The following is a 22,652-nucleotide window of genomic DNA, read 5'->3' on the forward strand; positions in this document are numbered from 1 at the left end:
GAACTAGGAGTTATGTAGCTTCCATTTGGAATTGTGATCAATATACACTTTTTTTAGCTCTGTTTTTGGTCTCTACACACTGCTGGCTCTTTAGCTGCTAAATGCTCCACTATGTTCAACAGCTACACTTTAGTCTCTAACTGTGTCTGTCTGCTGTTTGGTGTTGAGCTGGTAGCGTCCAGTGGAATTTTAAAAACTTTTTCACTGAAAACAGCTGGATGCTGCAACCAAAAACCAGTGTTGTGCATGAACGCGCTAGAAGACGGGACCACATCTGTGCATGTGGAGCAGAACTGCTCTCTCGCAAGGATGCTTCTCTGCTTACGAATATTGTTCTGTGTGCTCCTATCACGTGCCTGCTTTTTTATGTGATCGAGTTTTGTTCTTTATTATCATTGGCACAACAATTACAACAAAACAGTCCACTTTCAGGCTCCCTTCAATAGGACGACGATAATAACGCCTTAACACAAATTTGTTTTTATATATATATATATACGTGTGTGTGTGTGTATATATATACACACACACACACACGTATATGTACATATATATACACACACACACCTATCCTACAGAAATGTTAACAGTTAATAGAGATAAAGTTTGATGAGCTCAGGAGCTCAAGAGTTCAAAAGTCTGAAAGAGTAATTAAATGCCTTAGCATCCGACCACTTTAAAAGAAAAAAACAGAGGAAATGAATGAGATCTCGTTCTTTTTATGGGACTGTGAATTTAGTTCAGAATTCAAAATTGTTAACTATGAACGTGACCTAGTTCATTTGAATCTGTCTGAACTGAACGTTGAGCTCTTGTGAAGTGTGGACTTGCACAACACTGACGAAAAGAACACTAAGAGAGCGGTGAGAGTAAATCAAAACAATAAAGTTGTGGACCGGACCGCACGGCTAAACAACGAGCTGAAACTCTCTACAACTCTTTGTAAAGCCGAGAAGAGCTGCAGATATAGTTGTTAATTCTCTGTGGGTTTGTCAGTACGAGCAACACCTTTCATATTGTCTTCACATTGTCATTTATTAGAGCAACGTTAAGCACGTTTTGCTGATAATACTCAAGCACTTTCACTTAAGTAGGATTTAGAATGCAGGACTTTTACTTGTAGTGGCATGTTGTGTTGGTACTTTTAGTGAAGTATATTATCTGACAGCAGTTATTTTACACACACACACACACACACACAAACCTAACCTCAAATGTGAATGTTCACAAGTGAAATAATAGCACACGTAGGAACACAAACTAATACAGTCTATAATTAGTCAGCGGTATTGACTGCCTTCAGTGATGACTGAAGACTAAAATGTGCACACACACACTCCACTATTTTCACTTAGCTGCTCCCAACAGCTGGAAAACTGCCCACACAGCAAGATTTATGTAAACAGACTGAACGTCCATCATCAGGACATATTGCTTAAGTCTGTTCCTCTCCATAAAAAAATAATTACAAACACACCCATTCTTACCTCCTAACATGCACACACACGCTCCTCCTCACCTGTGGACGTAGTGGAGCTGGTGAACCGAGTCGATGGCCAGCACCATCTCAGCCAGGTAGAACCTGGCCATCTCCTCCGGCAGCCGGTCCTCAAACTTACTGAGCAGAGTCAGCAGATCACCACCAACATAGTAGTCCATGACCAGGTACTACAGAGACAGACAAACAGACAGGGGATAAGACGTAAATGTAAATTTAATGAATACAGGTGGAGAACAGAATAACTCAATTTAAACGAAAAAAGATCTATATAGTGTGAAACAGTGAGAGATTTATGTAGAAAACAATAGGGCTGGGACGATACACCTATCACCTGATTCGATACTATCAAGAAACTTGGGTGCCGATTCGACAAGTATTGCGATTCAATATTACGATTTATTGCGATTTTTGTTAACTTTTTTAACACTAGACCATGGGAACAAGTTGAATCACACTTCTAGGAACTTTTAATTTGGAAAATATCTAAATTAATACAGTAAGAATGTTTGATTTTCAGCATGTATGTAGTCAGAGATGTCCTGAAGTCAAATATATCAGTCATTGTCAGGAATTATTAATTAAATTTTTTTCAAGCAACCCATAAATCTGAAATAAAGACATTTCCCTCAAATTAATGGTATTTTCTTTTTAATTTATAAGGGACATGTAATGTTTTACACTTCTGGTGAATATAATCAATCAATCTTATTTCCATATTTGTATTTTGTATGTACAGTTCCCTTTGTTAACACCTTATTTTGAAAGAATCGATTTTTTTCCCCCACCCCTTGAAAACAATACACTAAAGTAAAAATATACCGCCCTCCTCACTCTCCTCTCCCTTTTCTCTCACAGTATCATTACTACAGAGGGGCACTGAGGGAGCCAGCGCCTAAACACTTCTTAACTTTTGAGGGTTTTCCTAAAAATAGATGGCTGGATGGGCAGTGGTGTGTATTTTTTTAAAGCTTTGGGGAGTGTCCAGGGTAAAGCATTTGTTGTGAGAATGTGGGAACTGGAATGACAAGCAGTCCTGGCATTTGAACTCGGGGTCACAGAGAGAGATCAGGCTGTCAGGTTAGAGAGAGAGAGCCTCCAGCAGCCAATGAAAGTGAGGAAGAGCTTAGCCCACAAACCAGTCAGCAAGCTCCAAAGTCATTCTTTTGGTCTTTTACGTAAATGTTTTCTTTTTGGGATGTGTTAACTTCTGTTGCCCAATCTCCTACGATTCTATTCTACGTGTTGTGCTTTGTGGTGAGAAGTGAATGTGCTGGTCAGCGTCTGGCAGGTCACCAGCCATCATGCAGAGGTGGTGCTGTTTCCTAGAAATGAACTGGCAGGTGGAGCTGCTCAGTAGAAGACTGTGGTTGTAGCTTTGGAAAGTACCAAAGTTTGAATGTGTTGAATCATACCCACCCCACCTTACTTCATATTTTTCATCAGATAGGCAAAAGTTAAAAGTTCACTGAGAAAAGTTAAGGTTTAAAAACCTGGCAGGAGGATTTCTGGAAATACACAAACAAATATTTCCTGCTGATGAATATACACTTGTACAGAGAGAAGAAGAAAGTGAATAGTGTGTTACCAGATTATTGTCGTCCTGGAAGGCGTAGTGCAGGGTGGTGATCCACTGGCAGTCCCCGTTTACCAACACGTCCCGCTCCTCCCGAAAACACGCCGTCTACAGAAAGACCAAATAAACATGTTATACGTCAGATTAAAATGTCACACTTGCATGGCAAGATTGGCAATTAAATGTTCAGTTGTACATGTTAGAATGTGCCAAGCATTAGAACTGTGTACACTCTCTACCTTCCTTTCCTGAGCAAGCCATTTGTTTATTTAATCAATGTTATTATTTGAGTAACATATAATACTTATAATAATCCTGCATTGTATTAGTGTGACACCTGACCCCATCCATTAGGAGGTCAAACGTCAAGATCTTCTACAGAACTATGCTTGGAATTAGTGCCAGGCAATATGGCGATATATATATTTATTTATTTATTTTTAATAGTTTCTATCACGATATTTATTTTTTTCGCTATAAGTTTACTTAAAACTTATGTTCGTTTTGCACTCAAGTTCTTAAAATGAGAAAATACTTAGTACTTTTCAAGTATTTCACACAGGAGTGTACACACACAGGCTTTCGCCTCGTTTCCACGCAATGTTGTTTCGTTGCTTTTGCATTGAAAACTGGGTTACCTAGTTTCTGCGTAGAAACCATACTGCCGATAATGGATAGTTTCTCAGTATTCGCTACACCACCCTGGTAGACATAGCACGTTTTAACCAAGCAGGCCATTTCAGTTCAGTTCGTTCCACATTAGAACAGTTATTTATGCGTTCCCATTAGCAAAAGTTGTGGATGGTACTAATAGAACCACTCCATTCTTGGTACCACCTCGGTTGACGTTCCCAGCGAGCTGAGCTGATACTAGAAGGAGGAGTTAAAACACTGCAGACCACTGATTGGTCAGAGAGAATTGTCACTGGTGCGATACGAGACATCCTGCAAAAACCCGTGTTTTTTAAATAGCCAAGCTACCACACAACCACAGTTTGAATTCACTTGACTTGATTTGGGGTTTTTTTAATGGCAGCTCGCAAAAATACAGCGTACAACTGACAAAGTGCAGATGTTTATCTGTGTGGTTGCCGTTGAAATGATTCTGCGAGTGTCTCGTTGAAGATGATGTCACGGCAGTTTCATGTGCCGCCGCTAGGGATGGACCGATACCACTTTTTTCAGACCGGGTACAAGTACTTACAATTGTGTACTCGCCGACACCGAGTACCGATACGAGTACCGATACGAGTACTTCTCTGTGCCAAAAGACCCTCGTTAACAGCCAGCTGGAGGGTGTGAGCGACACACGGCAGGCTGGGGAGTCACGCATACGAGGCGGTGCGCCGCGACCGGCTCTAGGTCGGCTTGGAAAGGCTCGGGGCGAAGGTGCCTCCCGGGGCCGTGGACAAAGTGTCACTGAGGCAGACTGTCCTCAGTGCGCCCCAACCGCATCGTGCCCCCAGGGCGGGGCTCGGCCCACGTAAAAGGCACCGGCGATGTCTGCAACCCACCCGACCCGTCTTGGAAAACGGAACGAGGAGTCTAACACACACGCGAGTCAGAGGGTGCAAGCAAAACCCCGTGGCGCAATGAAAGTGAGGGCCGGCACATAAATGGATCACTTGATAAATCCAAATAGTACCCCTAGTCTTGCACCAGGAGGGATAGAATCTGAATGTCAGTATATAAAAATACTTGTACAGTTCTTTGATGTTACAATTACATGCTTAGTGTGCACTGTCTACAGTACATCTGTTGCTCCACATTGTTTCCCATGTTCAGGCGTTTGCACACACACACAGCAGGGACCAGCTTTGGCCTGTGACGTATGAGGCATGTAGATTGAAGACCCAGGGGACCAACAGGAATGTCAGACTGTCAGGAAGAGGTCGATGAGAAAAACATGCTTTGGCAGCAACATGTTCTGCGAGCATTTATCAATGAAGGCCTGATTTGATTGTGGCTAGTTAACCCTAAATCCTCGTTATCACTTTCTTTCAAGGTATCACCCCCGATACTGCTGAAATGGCCCAGTATCCAAAACCAACAAAAGCTTTTAAAGCCGGTGAGTGACGCTCACCTCAGCTCGCTTCAGCATCTCCCACTTGTTGAGAATCTTCATGGCGAATACCTTGTCAGTGTTTCTCACTTTTACGACTGCAACCTGCAAAAAGGAAATAAGAGATGGCACGTTAAAAAAGACGTTTGAGTCATTTGTGTGACAGCAAAGTCAGACAAAGAATGTGAAGCATGTTAAAAACACAGACCAATAGGGAAATACCAAACAGATTTAATATCTCATCCCTGAAGCAACAGGAAAAAGAAATTGCACGATGATAATTCATGTGTGATCATATTTCAACAATCATACAATTAAAAAAGCAAAAATAAAGTAAGTCTTCGTGATTAATAGTTCTGTTTAAGGCTGTAGTAGGCAGGGTTGGAGCAAATATCATTTAAAAAAAGTTACATTTATAAAACGGTCATTACAGTAACAGAATATTGATTCATATCTGATCAGCGCTGCCTAGTTTGACCGTTTGATTGGAGTTTGCGAGTGATTGACAGCTGCCTCCGTTGAATGAACAGCCAATAGGAACGCTCTCTTTCTGAAATGACCTGTGATTGGTCAAAGTCTCCCGTCACTATTCTGCACATTCCTCTATCGTCATATTGATTGAATAACATTCAGAAAACCAAAAACGTGAGTTTTTGGTTTTTGGTTTTGGTTACAATATGGCCTACTGCCGCTTTAATATACCTTACAAAATAATACAGATTGCGATTTTAGCCAGAATTTCCCTTCTTTGAAAAGTTGTGTTGTGGTTGAACTACAAAAGAACAAGCGGAAGATCATCCCAGCACACCACCCTGGTGGCCTGGGGCTTTAAGGCGCCGACCGGGAACCACAACATCCCCAAGAGTCAAGAAAACAGTGGCACCCAGAGAAGAGGAATGGAAGAGAGAGAAAGTAAGAGATGAGGTGCAGGGTGGAGGACTTGGTTGAGAAAGATCAGCTGTACCGTGAAACAGGATGGAGTTGAAAAGGAAGAGAAAAAGAAGGGATGACTTGAAGTGGACAGGGGAAATGAGATGAGAGAAAGGAGAAGATGAGGGTAAAGAAAAGGACAGAATGTATAGAAAAAGGGAAAGCAGAGTAGAGCCGAGGAGGGGAAGGGAAAAGCAGAGGCAGGAAGTGACCGCAGATACTAAAAGTGCTGACCTAAAAGGCCAACAGATGCACTCCACCTGGATCCACATCCACACTCTCAACACACAGCTGGACACTTAAATATGATCCATGCTTCCTACTGGCAAAGTCTGCAGAACACTCGTCCAATCAAAGTGTGCAATGATTTGTAAATGAGCACAAATCAATAGTGAATGGACAAATTTGTACAGATGTGATGGTTTAAGGAAGTCGCCGATCACAGATTATCGGTGTGGTCTTAACTATTAAAATCACAAACAAGCCACAAAAACAACCTTTCAGAAATCAGCTGAAATGATTGAATTGTATATCTTCATCATTTTAGATCATGAATCTACACACACACACGTAAAGAAAAAAAAATCACATACAGTTGTCATCACACACCACATACTGTATATACACATACTTGAACACACTTAATATGGGCCACACTGATGACCTCCACTGACTACAATTGACAGTATATTTGAACTTGAAATGATCATGTATCGATAAACTATTAACCTCTTGATCTGACAGCCTACCAGCGGGCTCTAAAGTGGTTGTAGCGGGCTACAGTAAACATACTGGTATCTTATGAAACTAAGGAATCGATTGATACCAACCATGTCCTGTTAGCTTGTCGGGAAGAACGCTAAATAATGCTCCAAACTTGTGCTAAATTTTGGCTGGACATTTTCAAAAGGGGTCCCTTGACCTCTGATCATCAACATCAAGATATGTGAATGAAAACTCTGAGATGAACAGAGTGAAAATGATCTTATTGGATAAAACAGATGTTGAAAAAAAATTTAAAATTTAAAGTTGAAAGAAAGTTAATAAATAGCATATATCTTATCGCAATACTCAGCATATTGCAAAAACGTTCAAAATTGCAATAAGATGGTGATAATATTGTATCGTGGGGCCTCTGGTGATTCCCACCCCTAGTTATTAACACTATTTGACACTAATTTTCAGGTTTAGAGGGCTTAGGTGCTGTGCAGCCCTTAGCTCAACATACTGTATGTTGAAACAGTCACAGCAACACAGTCAATGACATGGGGCTAATGCATGAGAAGTGAGGAGAGGAAGAGGGAGTGAGGTAGTGCATGGATGACCCAGAACCAGGTTACTATAGTTTATAATAATGCAGATCAGTGAGGGCACAGCCATTTCATACAGTAGACGAGCGAGGATCTACCAATGCGCACTCAGCCTGCGGAGGTTCACATGAGACAGTATAACAATTTTTTTTATTTTTTTTTAAATGTAAATAATATATATTTTTTTAATTTCCATTGCAGTTAAACAATGCAGCAACCTCAGCACCCCCCACTTCCCACACCGATGTCTCATACCCTTCTTGTACCGTCTTAACAACATAACAACTGCCAGCTATCCCTTCACTGATAATTGCCATAACAAACTTCCTCCGGCTCCGGCTTCACATTTTGCCAAAAAAGGAGCTGCACAAGCTGCTGTGACAAACCACTGCAAGCTGACGGCCAAAGCACCCGTTCATGCAAACGTACATCCTGGCTGGTTCCTTTCAGCCTCCTTTAGATTTCTCTAAGTGATTCTACTAATCCAAAAAGTCAGAAGTCCATTTTTAATTAGGCCGCTTTAAATGGGTCATTTTGCCCAAAATTATGCATGAATAGAAAAGGAAAAAAACACAAAAAAATACATGCAAGTAAACAGATAGAGCATTGCACACACACACACACACACACACACACACACACACACGGATGAGAAGTGAAACAAACACAGGCGCCCTATACAACAGAGGGGTCTGTAGTCTATTAAATGAGCTGGGGAATGCTGCTAATGCAATACAATGATAACATTCCTGCAGTGTTTGGATTTCCCCTAGTGATCCCTCACCAGAGGAGAGGAGGAACGGAGGAGGAAGAGAGGAGGACAGGGGGGGAGCGCACTGTTCTTGGCAATGGCTGGCTGTTTTTGTCCTTTCCCTCCATCTCTCCTTTCTTCTCTCCACTGTCTCTTGCTTCATCTTGTCCTCCCTGTCAGGCCTGGTGTCTACTAGAGAGTTTCCTTCCCTCTTCCTGTCTATATTCATGGAAAAAAGTTGTGTACGTGTTTACTTTGTGTTGCGGTTTCTAATTTTAGTCACCCGAAAGTGTCAACTGAGTCTTCACTTTGTTTTTATTAGATGAGACAAACCACAGCAGTTAATCTAATGATTCCACAGGCTGACTTTTCAGAGTGGCAAAGACAGACGGGAAACACACCAGCTATCTGCCCAAACTGCTACAGAACTAACAGACTTATCAGCCAAAGCCATGTTTACAAGCATCCGGCTGCAGTCTAGTGGTTGGAATAAAGTATTTTTTGACCCAATGCAACAAGTAGTTCAATTATGTATAACACTCACTGATGGCCCATGACTCCACACAGTTATCGTGATGACATACATCTTAAGCAAGGCTAGCCTTTGGGAGCAGAACCTCTAAAGGCCGGTTTATACTTCTGGTTGAATCGGCGTAGATGCGTTACCTACGCCGTACCCTACGCCGTACCCTATGATGTCGCCTACGCCGCAGCCTACGTCGTACCCTACTTCGCATCCTATGCCTTTTCGTACTCCGTAGCCTATGTCTTAGCCTACGCCGTAGCCTGTGCCGTAGCCTACGTCTTAGCCTACACTGTAGCCTGTGCCTTAGCCTTCATCTTAGCCTGTGTCGTAGCCTGTGTCGTAGCCTGTGTCGTAGCCTGTGTCGTAGCTTACGTCTTAGCCTGTGTCGTAACTTACGTCTTAGCCTGTATCGTAGCCTATGCCATAACCTATGTCTTAGCCTGTGCCTTGGCCTATCCCGTAGCCTACGTCTTAGCCTGTATCGTAGCCTGTGCCGTAGCCTACGTCTTAGCCTGTATCGTAGCCTACGTCTTAGCCTGTATCGTAGCCTGTGCCGTAGCCTATGCCGTAGCCTACATCTTAGCCTGTGCCGTAGCCTACATCTTAGCCTGTGTCGTAGCCTATGCCGTAGTCTACATCTTAGCCTGTGCCGTAGCCTACATCTTAGCCTGTGTCGTAGCCTACATCTTAGCCTGTGTCGTAGCCTATCCCGTAGCCTACGTCTTAGCCTGTATCGTAGCCTTTGTCGTAGCCTACGTCTTAGCCTGTATCGTAGACTGTGCCGTAGCCTACGTCTTAGCCTGTGTTGTAGCCTATGCCGTAGCCTACATCTTAGCCTGTGCCGTAGCCTACATCTTAGCCTGTGTCGTAGCCTATGCCGTAGCCTACATCTTAGCCTGTGACGTAGCCTACATCTTAGCATGTATCGTAGCCTATGCCATAACCTATGTCTTAGCCTGTGCCTTGGCCTATCCCGTAGCCTACGTCTTAGCCTGTATTGTAGCCTTTGCCGTAGCCTACGTCTTAGCCTGTATCGTAGCCTGTGTCGTAGCCTATGCCGTAGCCTACATCTTAGCCTGTGCCGTAGCCTACATCTTAGCCTGTGCCGTAGCCTACATCTTAGCCTGTGCCGTAGCCTACATCTAAGCCTGTATCGTAGCCTACATCTTAGCCTGTATCGTAGCCTATGCCGTAGCCTACGTCTTAGCCTATGCCGTAGCCTACGTCTTAGCCTGTGTCGTAGCCTACGTCGGAACCTACGTCTTAGCCTATGCCATAACCTACATCTTAGCCTATGCCATAACCTACGTCTTAGCCTGTGCTGTAGCCTATGCCGTAGCCTGTGTCGTAGCCTATGCCGTAGCCTGTGTCGTAGTCTATGCCGTAGCCTGTGTCGTAGCCTATGCCGTAGACGCTGTAGCCTGACGCACCTCCCCAGTAATTTAACTACACGTTGCCGCAATGCAGGCCTCAACAACTGTGATTGGTCCGCTTGGTATCATCGCATTTCGTCCAACGCATTTCCGGCTGCTCCTTCTTCTCCGTACACACCATCTAATCCGACGTCTTCTCAGTAAAAGTGACTGTTATATATTGTTACTCCAACATGATCCACTCAGTTTCAGTCGAGATTCTTTGAAGTACACAAAGAAACTCAACACACTGGCATTTAAATTACAAAGTGTATTAAAGCTGCAAGCAGCGATGAACGGGCCCTCGCCGTAGCATGCGCAAGTGGCTCACGTCGCCGTGTCTGTTATACTTGTGCGCAGGCTCTGCGTAGCGCCTACCTACAACTATAGATTAGCCTTAATTCTGGCATTGTTTGCATCAAACACTAGCCACTGAGCTCCACCAGACTGAATGCCATTAAGCCCATTTGTGTGTGTGAGGAGGCAACTGTGTCCTAATGGGGGCATCCTCAGAGGCAGGAGGCCAGTACACACTGGTCCATTCATCAGACGGGCTCCACAACGTCACACACCCGCGCCATTTCTCCGCCTGCTGCTGACAACGGGAGGACGAAATCAATTCATCCTGCACTCAAGATCTCTCGCTTTCCTTTCTGACTCAAGTATTTTTTTTCTTGACTTTGTTTTCCTGCGTCTGCCCATCTGGGTCTGACTCTGGCTGTCTCTTTTTAACTCTGTGACTCTCCGTTCCCATATGTCAGTCTGCAAAAACTGACGACAAAGAAAACCATACCCTTATCAATTTTCATGAGGCCTTCCCGAAATACCCATTTTCCATGTTTGCTTGGTCTGACCTTAGGTCAGATGGCTGTTATTACTGTCTGTCATCCAACTGGAACACAGTAAGCCTTCCTAACTTTGTGATGCCAACAGCCATAAAGAAAAACTTGCAAATGGTTTTGGCTTGGTGGTTTGCAACACCCCTCAGGTGCCTTAAGGTAGCAGTGCTTACAAACTTGTTTTGTCAGACTGCTGTAGAGAACAATTTCAGCAAGCCCTGCCTTAACCTGACTCCTATTGACAATGAGTGAAGGAAAGAAAAAGACAATCATTTCAGTCAACAACAAGCGCAAAGAAACAGAACTTGTCTCCTGCCAGTGGTGGCCAGCTGCAGACAATGGTGAAATGTGTGACACTGAGCAAAAGATGTGCAAAAATCTCAATTACTTCGAGTCAACATGACTTCTAGCTTTGGCCAGGAGCTCCTCATTCCACCCAAGTTCTTTTTCATTCTGCTACATTTCCACATTTTTGTTTACTATACCGTTACAGTAACATCCACATGGCAACACATTGTGCAAGTGTTTTAAAAGTGGAGCCGTGGGATAATCATGATATCTGTCAAACTCGTACTAGCACAGCTGACTTGGTGAAAAGGCACTGGAATGTTAGCACACGGTAGGTAGCATAACTCATGGATCACACCACATCGCTGAGCACAACACGGCTGAAACACACGCACGCATGCTCGCACACACACACACACACACACATACCAGCACTCCCTGCAGTGACTCTCGTGAGCACTATTTTTTTTGGTACTGCAGCTACATGCTGGCAGGGCAGGTGTGCCCAAATCTGCCTCCGTCCTCTCAACCTATCAGAGTGGTTTAAAAGAACTCAGGAATTCACTGACTTGTTTGTACAGATGTGGAATAACACTTTCGGAGATTACACGTTTGGAGGCGTGTAAGGCTGCTCGAGGTGATCAATTCAGTATTGAAACCCAACATTTTCTGATAATCTATTAAAGAGGCATTATCAAGACACTTCTGCTCAAAACAGTCAGTGTGATAACACAAGGTCTTTGCAGGACACTGACGTTATGCAAGTCTTGGCTGAGGACTACAATACCTGTCCCTCCAACATTCCCCAGCTTTGATATCATCACCTGAAAGTGACAAATGTATTTCAACCTCCCTACGGGCACACATAAAAGCAAAAACTAAATAAACATGTAAACCCACAATGGATAGTTTCACTGACACTCAAATTCATTTACTGTTCATGGGATGAATGTGAAAGAAGAATTAAAAAGTTTTTGTTCAAGCTGCAAGTAGAGTCATGCTCATGCAGCAGCAGACCAATACTACGCACTGCTGCTGGAATGCAGCAGAAAGTTATCTGCTATCCAACACAACAACACTCTCGCTTTTTAGAACTCAGGTATTAAGGTAGGAATGTTGCGTTCACACCAAGAGCAAAGCAAAATTTCACCTCGCTTTACTCGCACAAGTTGGACCGCCGCCACTATCATTTGTGTTCATTTGCGTTACTCACTCTAGGCGCGCCGGAGAGACGGGGCTTGTATCCATAGATCACATCAACTTTTCTCTCCGCCATTTCCGCCATCAACCATGGAAAAAATATCCACTGTTGCTCCTGTGTATGTGTTGTGGAAGTCCCAGATATATCAGAAAACCAAACGCCGTAGTGTGTAGATTCATAACATCACCCGGCGGCGAGCTGTATTCACTGTACCTAGCAAGCCACATGTCGCTACTGCGGTATGAACCCAAAATAAACAGATTGTGCTGTGATTTAATTGCAATAAATGGATCAAAAGGATGCCCAAATAACAACGTAATGATGCCGATTTGTAAAAAGTCTGAATTCATGCTTTGTCAGGTCTGTCTGCAAGACGACAAGCAATCAACTTCTACAATGCTTGGATTTTTCAATGGAGATCGGATCGATCAGTGCCAAGCTATGCTAATATAGTAACTGCTCCATCAACACTCAAGATAATGTCATCTAGGCATAGACCATAGACAGTCTGTGGTTTATACACATGCATTTATACGCACAGTTTGGTCCAGTCTCTTTACATATATGAGGTCCCGTTGTAGCTCGGGGTGCCTGCAAACGGCAACAGTAAGTTTGTCCTCCATCTCTGATTCAGCAACGTCAGGATGTCAACAGGAGAATATAGGCTTTCGAGACACGGCACGCGAATTTCTCGCTCCAGTTGAAACATTTTCAACATGCGTCGTTCGCGCGAAAAGCTCGCTTCACGCTTGGTGTGAATGCGCCATAAGGGTACAAAAGAGGATATCTTGTTACTGGTAGGTATTGTCCCAACATCATACAGCAAAATCTCTGCCTCAAGGAAGAAGTTCCAGATTATGAGATGTCTCATGTCAAAACAGACAAGTGGTAACACCTGCTTCTTGCACAAACGAGAAAAACCAAATCGCAGGTTCTCAACTTGTATGGTAATGGATCGCTGCATGGTTAAGAAATAAAATATATTACCTCTCCGAATGCTCCTCGTCCAATCACCTTAAGGATCTCAAAGTCCTCCTTGTGCAGGCGCATCTGCTTCACTTTGGATGTGAAGGGTTTCGCTGTAGAGAGAAGGAAGACAGACGTAGGGTTAATTACAATCAGCCAAAAGTGATGCATAAAGGACTTTAAGCAAAGACGGCAAATATATAGTCAGAACACCAAAGGGTACAATTATCTAACTAAACTGATAATGAGATAAGATGCTTTAGGATCTGTGTGAGGTGATTGATCGATCACGTAGCAGTTAATCAGAGCAGTAGTTCACAATGTCAGGAAAAAATAAAGAAGTAGTAGAGACAAAAAAATCATAGCATTGCACTGCAGGTCAGACACCAGACTGAAGTTACTTTGATAATCACCAGTCGGACACATGTTTTACCCAATATATATATATATATTTTTATATATATAAGTAACACTTGGTGACCAAGTAACACATTAGAGAGTCCGATTCCCTCACCCTATTCCAGTCCCGCCTCAAGACCCATCTTTTCTTCTCTGCCTCCTCCTAGCCCCTCCTCCCCTTACCCATTTGTCCGTGTGTATGTATGAGAGTGCACCTGTGTGTGTCGTTTGTCTGCCGTTTGTCTCACACCGCTCGCCCCCATAGTGTAAAGCGTCTTTGAGTCCTTGAAAAGCGCTATATAAGTTGAATTTATTATTATTATTATTATTATTAATACCTGCCTAGCGGCTAGTTTGGCACGCCCTCAAACAAAGCTAGTTAGAGCGGAGCAGAGTCCGAAGAGTTTGTTTCAGTTGACCAATCACAACAGACGGCCAGCTGACCAATCAGTGCAGACTGGACTTTGCGGGAGGGGCAGGGCTGGAGCTCAGACAGAGCGTTTCAGACAGAGGGTGAAAAGAGGTGCTGCAGCACAGCCGGTTTGAGATAAATAAAGTGTTTTTTGAACATTGAAGCTTGTAAACATGTTCTAGTAGAAACCCAAAATACAAGAATGCACCTGAAAATAAGCATAACAGGTCCTCTTTAAAGTTAGTTCAAAGGTCATATTGACCAGTTGGACTTTCATCATCAACAGCTGTGATCAGACAGGAGATGGAAGTCGGTGCTTACCACTTTTGATAACCAATTACTTGGTGGAAACCCTGGCTATGATTTACATGTTCCTCTTATCAGCAAAACACCCATACCCGTTGGTGGACTCGAATAAAACTGTTACCTTGGCCAGATGGAAGGTTCCGGGCATTTTCTGCATCAGTAACCCAAAATGACAAAATGTACCCGTTATCCTACGACCCAAGCTTATAGAAACATACTTGTGCTAGCCATGTGGTAACCCACTAGGGACCCACAATACCTCATGAAAGGCTGCCATGCCATTCTAAATGTACTTTATCAAGTGAACACCTGGACCTCGCTATAGCACATGACACCGGACACAGGGAGGCCGGATGATAAAGCTAGCTATTGTTACCCCTGCCGTTATGGTTCCTGGTGGAAAAAAGGACTTGAGAGGGATCTGCAAGAGTCGCCCGCGTTCTCTCACAAAGCCGAACAGATTCCATCTATGGCTGACAAAGTCAGCATTTCCCTTATTTGTGGAGAGCTATTCAACCACTTCCTGGTTTACATGATCTCAGCATGCCGAGGATAACCTGGATTGGCTGCAAGTTCAGCAAGGTCAGCAAACTGGTTACACTGATACTCGGATTTACTGATAACACAGAGAAGTATGCCTTATCTTTTTATTTTGAAAAGTACACTGCCTGTCTAGATTTAAGTGCTTTTTAACAGCAAGATTAGCTCAGTTTAGCATTATTAGCATACAGACAAGCAAGCATTCATATACAAATGAACTTTAATGTTTTATTTTTACATACAGTGACTCTTTTGGTTAACAAAAGACAAAATCTCCATCTACTATACAAACATCCTTTTTTGTTTTCGGTTGCTGCTTCTGTGTGTGTGTGTGTGTGTGTGTGTGTGTGTGTGTGTGTGTGTGTGTGTGTGTGTGTGTGTGTGTGTGTGTGTGTGTGTGTGTGTGTGTGTGTGTGTGTGTGTGTGTGTGTGTGTGTGTGTGTGAGCTGACAACCAGCGAGCCAATCCCTAACTGGCCAAACATCATGCTAAACTCAACTGGTAGCCATGACTTTACAGAACCTCCAGTGTTGAGGACATTCTCCCACTGTGAAACAGAAATGCCTGCCGAAATAAAACAAACAGGTCAGTCATAGTTCAACAACCCCTCGCTCTCTCTCCCTCCTGACTCCACTGACAGCTGGCCTGCTATGGCCACAGGGCAGAGGGAAAGCAGGGGTCAGTTCAGTGTGCCATGTCCTGGCACGCATTACTACAGAGCATGTACCAACAGATATACTAGGGCTGTCAATCCATTCAAATATTTAATCGCAATTAATCACATGTGTCCATAGTTAATCGTGATTAATCGCAAATTAATCACACACTTTTGAACTGTTCTAAATGTACCTTTAAAGGGAGATTTGTCAAGTATTTAATACTATCAACATGGGATTGGACAAATATGCTGCTTTATGCAAATGTAGGTATATATTTATTATTGGAAATCAACTAACAACACAAAACAATGACACATATTGTCCAGAAACCCTCACAGGTACTGCATTTAGCATAAAACAATATGCTCAAATCATAACATGGCAAACTGCAGCCCAACAGGCAACAACAGCTGTCAGTGTGTCAGTGTGCTGACTTGACTATGACTTGCCCCAAACTGCATGTGATGATCATAAAGTGGGCATGTCTGTAAAGGGGAGACTCGTGGGTACCCATAGAACCCATTTTCATTTACATATCTGGAGGTCAGAGGTCAAGGGACCCCTTTGAAAATGTATGAAATGGCCATGCCAGTTTTCCCTCGCCAAAATTAAGCATAAGTTTGGAGCGTTATGAAGCCTCCTTCACGACAAGCTAGTATGACATGGTTGGTACCGATGGATTCCTTAGGTTTGTAGTTTCATATGATGCCAGTAACTTCATTCTCAATTTAAAACTGAGCCCACTACAACCTAAAAAGCGCGAGTTGCGTTAATGCGTTAAAAAGATTAGTGGCGTTAAAACAAATTTGTGTTGACATCGTGTTAACATTGATAGCCCTAATAAATACACAAGCAACTCGGCCATCGCACTGAGTAAGCCTGGGAACACCTGACAGGGGACAGTGCTTAGTCATTTCATAAATTTTCCTGCAGACCAGTTACCAAGCAAAGTAGACCAGAAACATTAAAACCATGTCTAGTGGTCGATCAACCCTGTTGTATTTGGGAGTGTGATCCAGCTTCAGGCAAGTGACCTTGACGTCACCACAAGTCTGCAAAAATTATGACGAACTAACAACTAAATGTTCTTGTGTTTCCTTGCTTCCCTTTCTGCATGCGTTAACAGCCCAAGAGTACATTTTCCAACAAAAACACACGTCTATGATACATGGCATGCTGACCTGGAAAGACATGAAATTTATTGCTAGAAACAACGCATCACATCCAAACAGCAGTCAAGAGTACGGTACAGATGGCTGGCTGGCAAACTACACTCTCTAAATTGAACTTACTGCACAATGCCAAACACCAAACACATCTCAAACCATAAAGACACAATCTCTGTGCATGATATTCAAAAGTTTGGTTCCGTCAAAGAAATCTTAAGAGAGGTTGTCCTCCAGAAGGACATGTGTCAACTTGGCATTGTTTGATCTTATGATCACTTAATGTCTTTGACTCAGGCCGGGCGGATCACATGCAACTTGGCTGGCAAGAAACTAGTGCACTTCACCACCGTTTGGCTTGGTGCTAGTGGTAATTTCCACTGCACATCCAATTCTTTTCAACGGAATCTCTGCCAGAACTCTATTTTAGCCAAACCTGACATGGCACGTTTGTTGGTCGAAAAGATAATATCAACAACTAAATCCCTTTGGATTCATATTAATTCATGTATCAAAAGCCAAACAATTATGCTGGAGAAGCAAACAATTAGGCGAGAGATTAAATCCATTTATTATGTCCGTTTTTCACTGTTAAAGCACAGACAGAAGATTCTCCTCAGATCAGCTTCAGAGGGAAGAGCAAAACTTAGTATTCAAAGATATGGTCATGCACAAATTCTTACATTTTATTTGATTTCATTTTGTGTGTAAATAATCAGACTTTCACATAATGCATGACGATTGTCCATTACAAGTTACAGAGGAGCATATCTGTGTTTTCTCAAAAAGAAAAAAGAAAAAGTAATCCTAATCTTCATTGACACATGCTTGGGTTTAAAGTCAATGCATGAGAGGAACATAACATCAGTCTTTTTTATATTGCTATTTTACTGTATGTTGGTCACACAAGTATGGAATGGATTTAATTGCCAAAATGTCTTAAAGGTAGGGTCGGTAATGCTGAGAAAGTAGCAAGAGTACACTAGATTTAAAAAATTATCCAACCAAAAAACCCAGCCCGTGTTGTCAACTCTTTTCAAATGGAAGTAGCTAGCAGCCCTAGCTATAAAGTCACTAAATCTAGAGTGAAAGTCACCAAGTCTGCAACACTGACAGTCCGTCTGCTCAGGCCTCCATCCAAGGCCACTCCCCCAAAATGATCATTATGAACATAAACAACCAACATTGCTATTGTTAGTACTCACAGCTATCAAGCTAGCAGCTAGTGGAAGACACCGGGTATTCAGGACGAAAGAAATGATTAGACGGGTTTATTACAGTCTTGCGACAGCCACAGATACCAGTTTTTTTTCTTCTTTTTTTTGTCAGAGATTTATTGATTGCTGTCGGGATGCAATGAGAATTTCAACAAATATAACAAAACATGTATTTGAACAGCACTACCAATCCTACCTTTAAATATGATGACGAAGCCTTGGTAAGCTAACTGCACTACAAGATCTATACCCCGTCAGGTAGCCTATATCGACATCTTTCATTGAGGACGGCCATATCAATACATGCCATTGTCTCCAGGAGAAGGGCTCCATTAATTCAGCACTGTGCACACAAACTATGCGGTCCTATTTGCCCCCTCCCTATCAAGGCAAAGGGCACATTATCTGTCCTAAAGTGTTCAAGTAACTGATATGTACATCTTAGAGACACATCTTTGGACACTGCTGGTGCTTCCCATTCAGTTGTATACTCAACAACAAAGACCAGTGCTGTTGGGGAAGACAAGTGGGCCATCTCAGTAATCTTGATTGCTTTGCTTCGTCACCCCATCTTCTTCATCTAAACTGGTCTGACAGGGTAGGATTGGTCACTGCTAGTTTTGAACTATATGGGTTAAGGTTAAAATTAAGGCTGCCAATCAATCAAAATATTTTATTGCCATTAATCGCATGATTTTCCACAGTTAATCACGATTAATCACAAATTAATCACACATTTTTTATCTGTTCAAAATGTACCTTAAAGGGAGCTTTGTCAAGTATTTAATCCTCTTATCAATATGGGAGTGGACAAATATGCTGCTTTAGCATAATAAATATGCTCAAATCATAACATGTCAAACTGCAGCCCAACAGGCAACAACAGCTGTCAGTGTGTCAGTGTGCTGACTTGACTATGACTTGCCCCAAACTGCATGTGATTATCATAAAGTGGGCATGTCTGTAAAGGGGAGACTCGTGGGTACCCATAGAACCCATTTACATTCACTGATCTGGAGGTCAGAGGTCAAAGGACGCCTTTGAAAATGGTCATGCCAGTTTTTCCTCGCCAAAATGTTGTGTAAGTTAAGTTTGAAGCGTTATTTAACCTCCTTCGCAACAAGCTAGCATGACTAGCATGGTTGGTACCGATGGGTTCTTTAGGTTTTTCTAGTTTCATAAAATACCCGTATCTTCACTCTAGCTTTAAAACTGAAAGCTACTACAACCTAAAAATCGCATGTTGCATTAATGCGTTAACACTAATTTGCCACTAATTTCTTTAACGCGTTATCGCATTAACTTTGACAGTCCTAAAAAAGACTTAGATAAATAACAGGGAATTTTGTTGACACATTTAAAAATGTTGTTATCCAAAACATTCATCCATTTAGAAGTACTCAATATATTAAAAGTGCAGTGAACTATTTTTGTACTTTAAAAAACAGTCCTGATCGCAATATCCAGTTCAATCTTCACTCTAGCTTTAAACTGAGCCTGCTACAACCTAAAAGTTGCGTTAATGCGTTAAAGAAATTAGTGCCGTTAATGCATTATTATCGCGTTAACTTTGCCAGCCCTAGTTCAAATACATAATAAAATGTAAAAAATGCATCTTCCCTTCTGGTTTAGCTGTTACTTGTAAAAGTCAGCGCTAACAGGGTTGCAGGCCAAAGAGTAGGGGGAACAGAGTCGGGCTAGCTGAGAGGGAGAAAACCCTGATTAGTAGCTGCGTGCTGACTCAGGAGCTCCACTAAACCAGCCACATGAGAAATGTCTTTCATCTGTGAGCCAGGAGCCCACAGGCCCCGTCCACAACAGAGCACACATACAAACATACACACAGCTAGGTCTAGTTCCCTACATCTACATCTGACACATAATTGGTGACTATGTCTTGCTCTGGCCTTAGAAATACCACAGCCAAACAGATTATATAGAAATTGCTTTTCTGGAGAGGAAAAAAATAGCAGGTGGCTATTAACCTGTTATTGTGGCCTGTAATTTATAAATGGAATTCAATTGTGTGTTTTGGAAATACTAGGCCCATATGTCAGTATGCAGAGTCAACATACACCCTGATTGGAACAAGAACGGCCTGTACTTGCTAAGCTCAGCCACATTTACCCAGGGATCAGTGTGTCTGTAGTTTTCCTGTAGCAGAGATGGATTCATAGCGACATACTACATCCCCTTTTACAACGGAGGGAAAAAAAATACCATACAATGTGGTCATACGTCTTAACTCATTGGCAAAACACACAGGTAGACCTAAACATAGCAACTGTTGCTATGACGAGGTGTGGTAGGAACCCCTGGCAATGCTTGGGAAAGTGACTATCCAAGCTTTAGCATGACTGGAGCTCTTTGTTTTCATGGGCTTTTTGCAATGTGTAAGGGCAAGTGAGCCAATGACATGTCAGTTACATTAATGTACTGCATGCGGGGAAAACATCCATCCACAGACACACAAACACACTAAAAGATACTACACATGCATGTGCAGCACGTACTATGCAATATACACACATGTTCACTGTTCAGCAGGCCCTTAGGATGCAGTGGAACTGGAAAAACATGAGTGACGCCAGCTAATCCACATAGCCAGACTGGTTTAGTGTAAAATGCTGAGTGCTTATCAGGCCCATCTTGCTCCACACTGACGAGAGAAGTCAGAGCCGTTTTTGTGTGAAACTTGGTAACTACAAGCAAGCGTGTTCACTTAGCAGCCGGCCCACAAATGATATGCTCTGTGCTCACAACAGGCCTCGGCCTGGGTCTCTTCCACGCCAAGTCTCCAGGGTGTGTTCATGTGAAATGTGTCTGTGTGTGAGTGTGTGTCATGAGTGTAGCGAGCAAGTATTACAATGTCTGTTATATACGCATGGTTTCACATGTGTGTGACTCAGCACTGGGTGGAACTACGTTGTTTTTTTGTAATTAAAGTAACTAAACTTACTGGTAACTTTTTTTTTCTCACAAACCTAAATTTAGTTAGTTTCAGAATCATCTTGTAGTGTACTGTTCAGCTGTAAAATGAGAAAGTTTGCTCCGGCTGGTGGGCGGTGCTTGGTATTTCCTCAACTGACCTCAACATGGCAGCCGGGTCACAAACTTTTTAATTTTACAGCTAAAAACAACACTGAAATATGTAGTTTTAATTTGACCGTTTGATCGGAGTTTGCGAGTGATTCACAGCTGCTCAGAGACGGCAGACTCCAGATCAGCTCTGATTGGTTGTTTTCCTCCAATCTGTGAAATCTTGCAGATGCCATTAAGAGCACCGGAGGACACCGGCGGAGGACACTGGAGGCACATGATTTTTTTTCAGATTACCTGTCTCATGCCCTACTGTCAGGATATAGTGACAATTGTCATTGCGATATGAACATGCGTGATACACATCGCAAAAGACCGTCTAAAACACAATGAATAAGAAAAAACATTTTATTTTATTTAGGGATGGTTACCAAAACCCGGTATTAAACCTAAATAATGTAACGTTAGTATTTATTATCATACTGTTTTCAGTGACATATTATAGAGTTAATTGTAAAAAGTGAGATTGTCATGTCTGGTATAGTATAAAGCAGGTTTAAGTGCTATATAAATACTGTGAAAGTATTGAAACGTTCAATATACAGAGAAATACACACAGCCCGTACCCAGAAATTGTGCGTTTGAAACAAGCCGTTAGGATTCCTGTCCATTTGTGATGTCACAAACAAACAATAATACACGGTTTTAAACATAAACATTCTAAATGTGTCCCAGTTTATTTCCTGTTGCAGTGTATGTGAATGACATCAGCTGACAGGAAGTAAACATGGACCCAAACTGGTGCCTAGCAACGCAATTCCATTGCAATTCCGTTGAAATTATCTATAACGGAGTGTTTCAGACAGAGGATAAATACAGGCATATTCAGGCAGACAGTATGAGGAAAATAAAGTTGTTTTTTAACATTACAGCATGTAAACATGTTCTAGTAGAAACACAAAATACATGTATGAACCTGACAACGAGCATAATATGGGACCTTTAAAGACAACCAGGCTGACATAAGTATAGCTAGTATGCACACTTTAATATTTGTTTATTTATCACAAGTCATATCGTCATCGCAATTTTGAGCAACGATATCATACATCGCTGAATTTCCTCATATTGTGCAGGCCTACAACCTGCCTACCCCAGCTTTCATTTTTAGAATAGTGAAAATAAAAAAGAAACTATTTGAAGTCAGTGCAATTCATTGCAAGTATGCTGCCTGTTAAGGGACTGTTGTGTGCGTGTCATGTTTTGTGTTCTTTAGTGCAAAATGGCACACCCACCACCTAGGTAAATATCACACGAAAACAATATACAGTCACCTGACGCATACTGTCCAATACTTTCCCCAAGTCCCAGAGCAGATGTGCGTGACGCTCTGCAGAGGATTGACAAGTCAAAGTCCCCATACAGAGCAGGCTTCATATACCGTAGGTTACAAGGCTTTGAAATGTTTTCTCACAGAGAAAATTGTAGATCTAGCTTAATTACTCCAGCAAAGGAACCACAGGGCATGTTCAGAAGCAACCTTTCCCGGCATTGG

General features: G+C 42.4%; 1 protein-coding gene across 5 annotated transcripts in view; it reads right to left on the reverse strand.

The window, feature by feature from the left end:
• cdc42bpab (CDC42 binding protein kinase alpha (DMPK-like) b) overlaps positions 1–22,652 on the reverse strand; it is a 119,807-nt gene that overhangs the window by 61,751 nt on the left and 35,404 nt on the right. For all 5 annotated transcript variants that reach the window (XM_074615478.1, XM_074615476.1, XM_074615475.1 and 2 more), the window contains exons 2-5: positions 13,381–13,472; positions 5,158–5,241; positions 3,087–3,182; positions 1,520–1,668 (exon numbers count right to left, since the gene is read on the reverse strand). In XM_074615478.1, coding sequence (XP_074471579.1) covers positions 1,520–1,668; positions 3,087–3,182; positions 5,158–5,241; positions 13,381–13,472 — 421 coding nt within the window. The remainder of the gene's footprint in view (positions 1–1,519; positions 1,669–3,086; positions 3,183–5,157; positions 5,242–13,380; positions 13,473–22,652) is intronic.

This window comes from Sebastes fasciatus, chromosome 18, assembly GCF_043250625.1.
Source record: "Sebastes fasciatus isolate fSebFas1 chromosome 18, fSebFas1.pri, whole genome shotgun sequence".
Taxonomy (NCBI): domain Eukaryota; kingdom Metazoa; phylum Chordata; class Actinopteri; order Perciformes; family Sebastidae; genus Sebastes; species Sebastes fasciatus.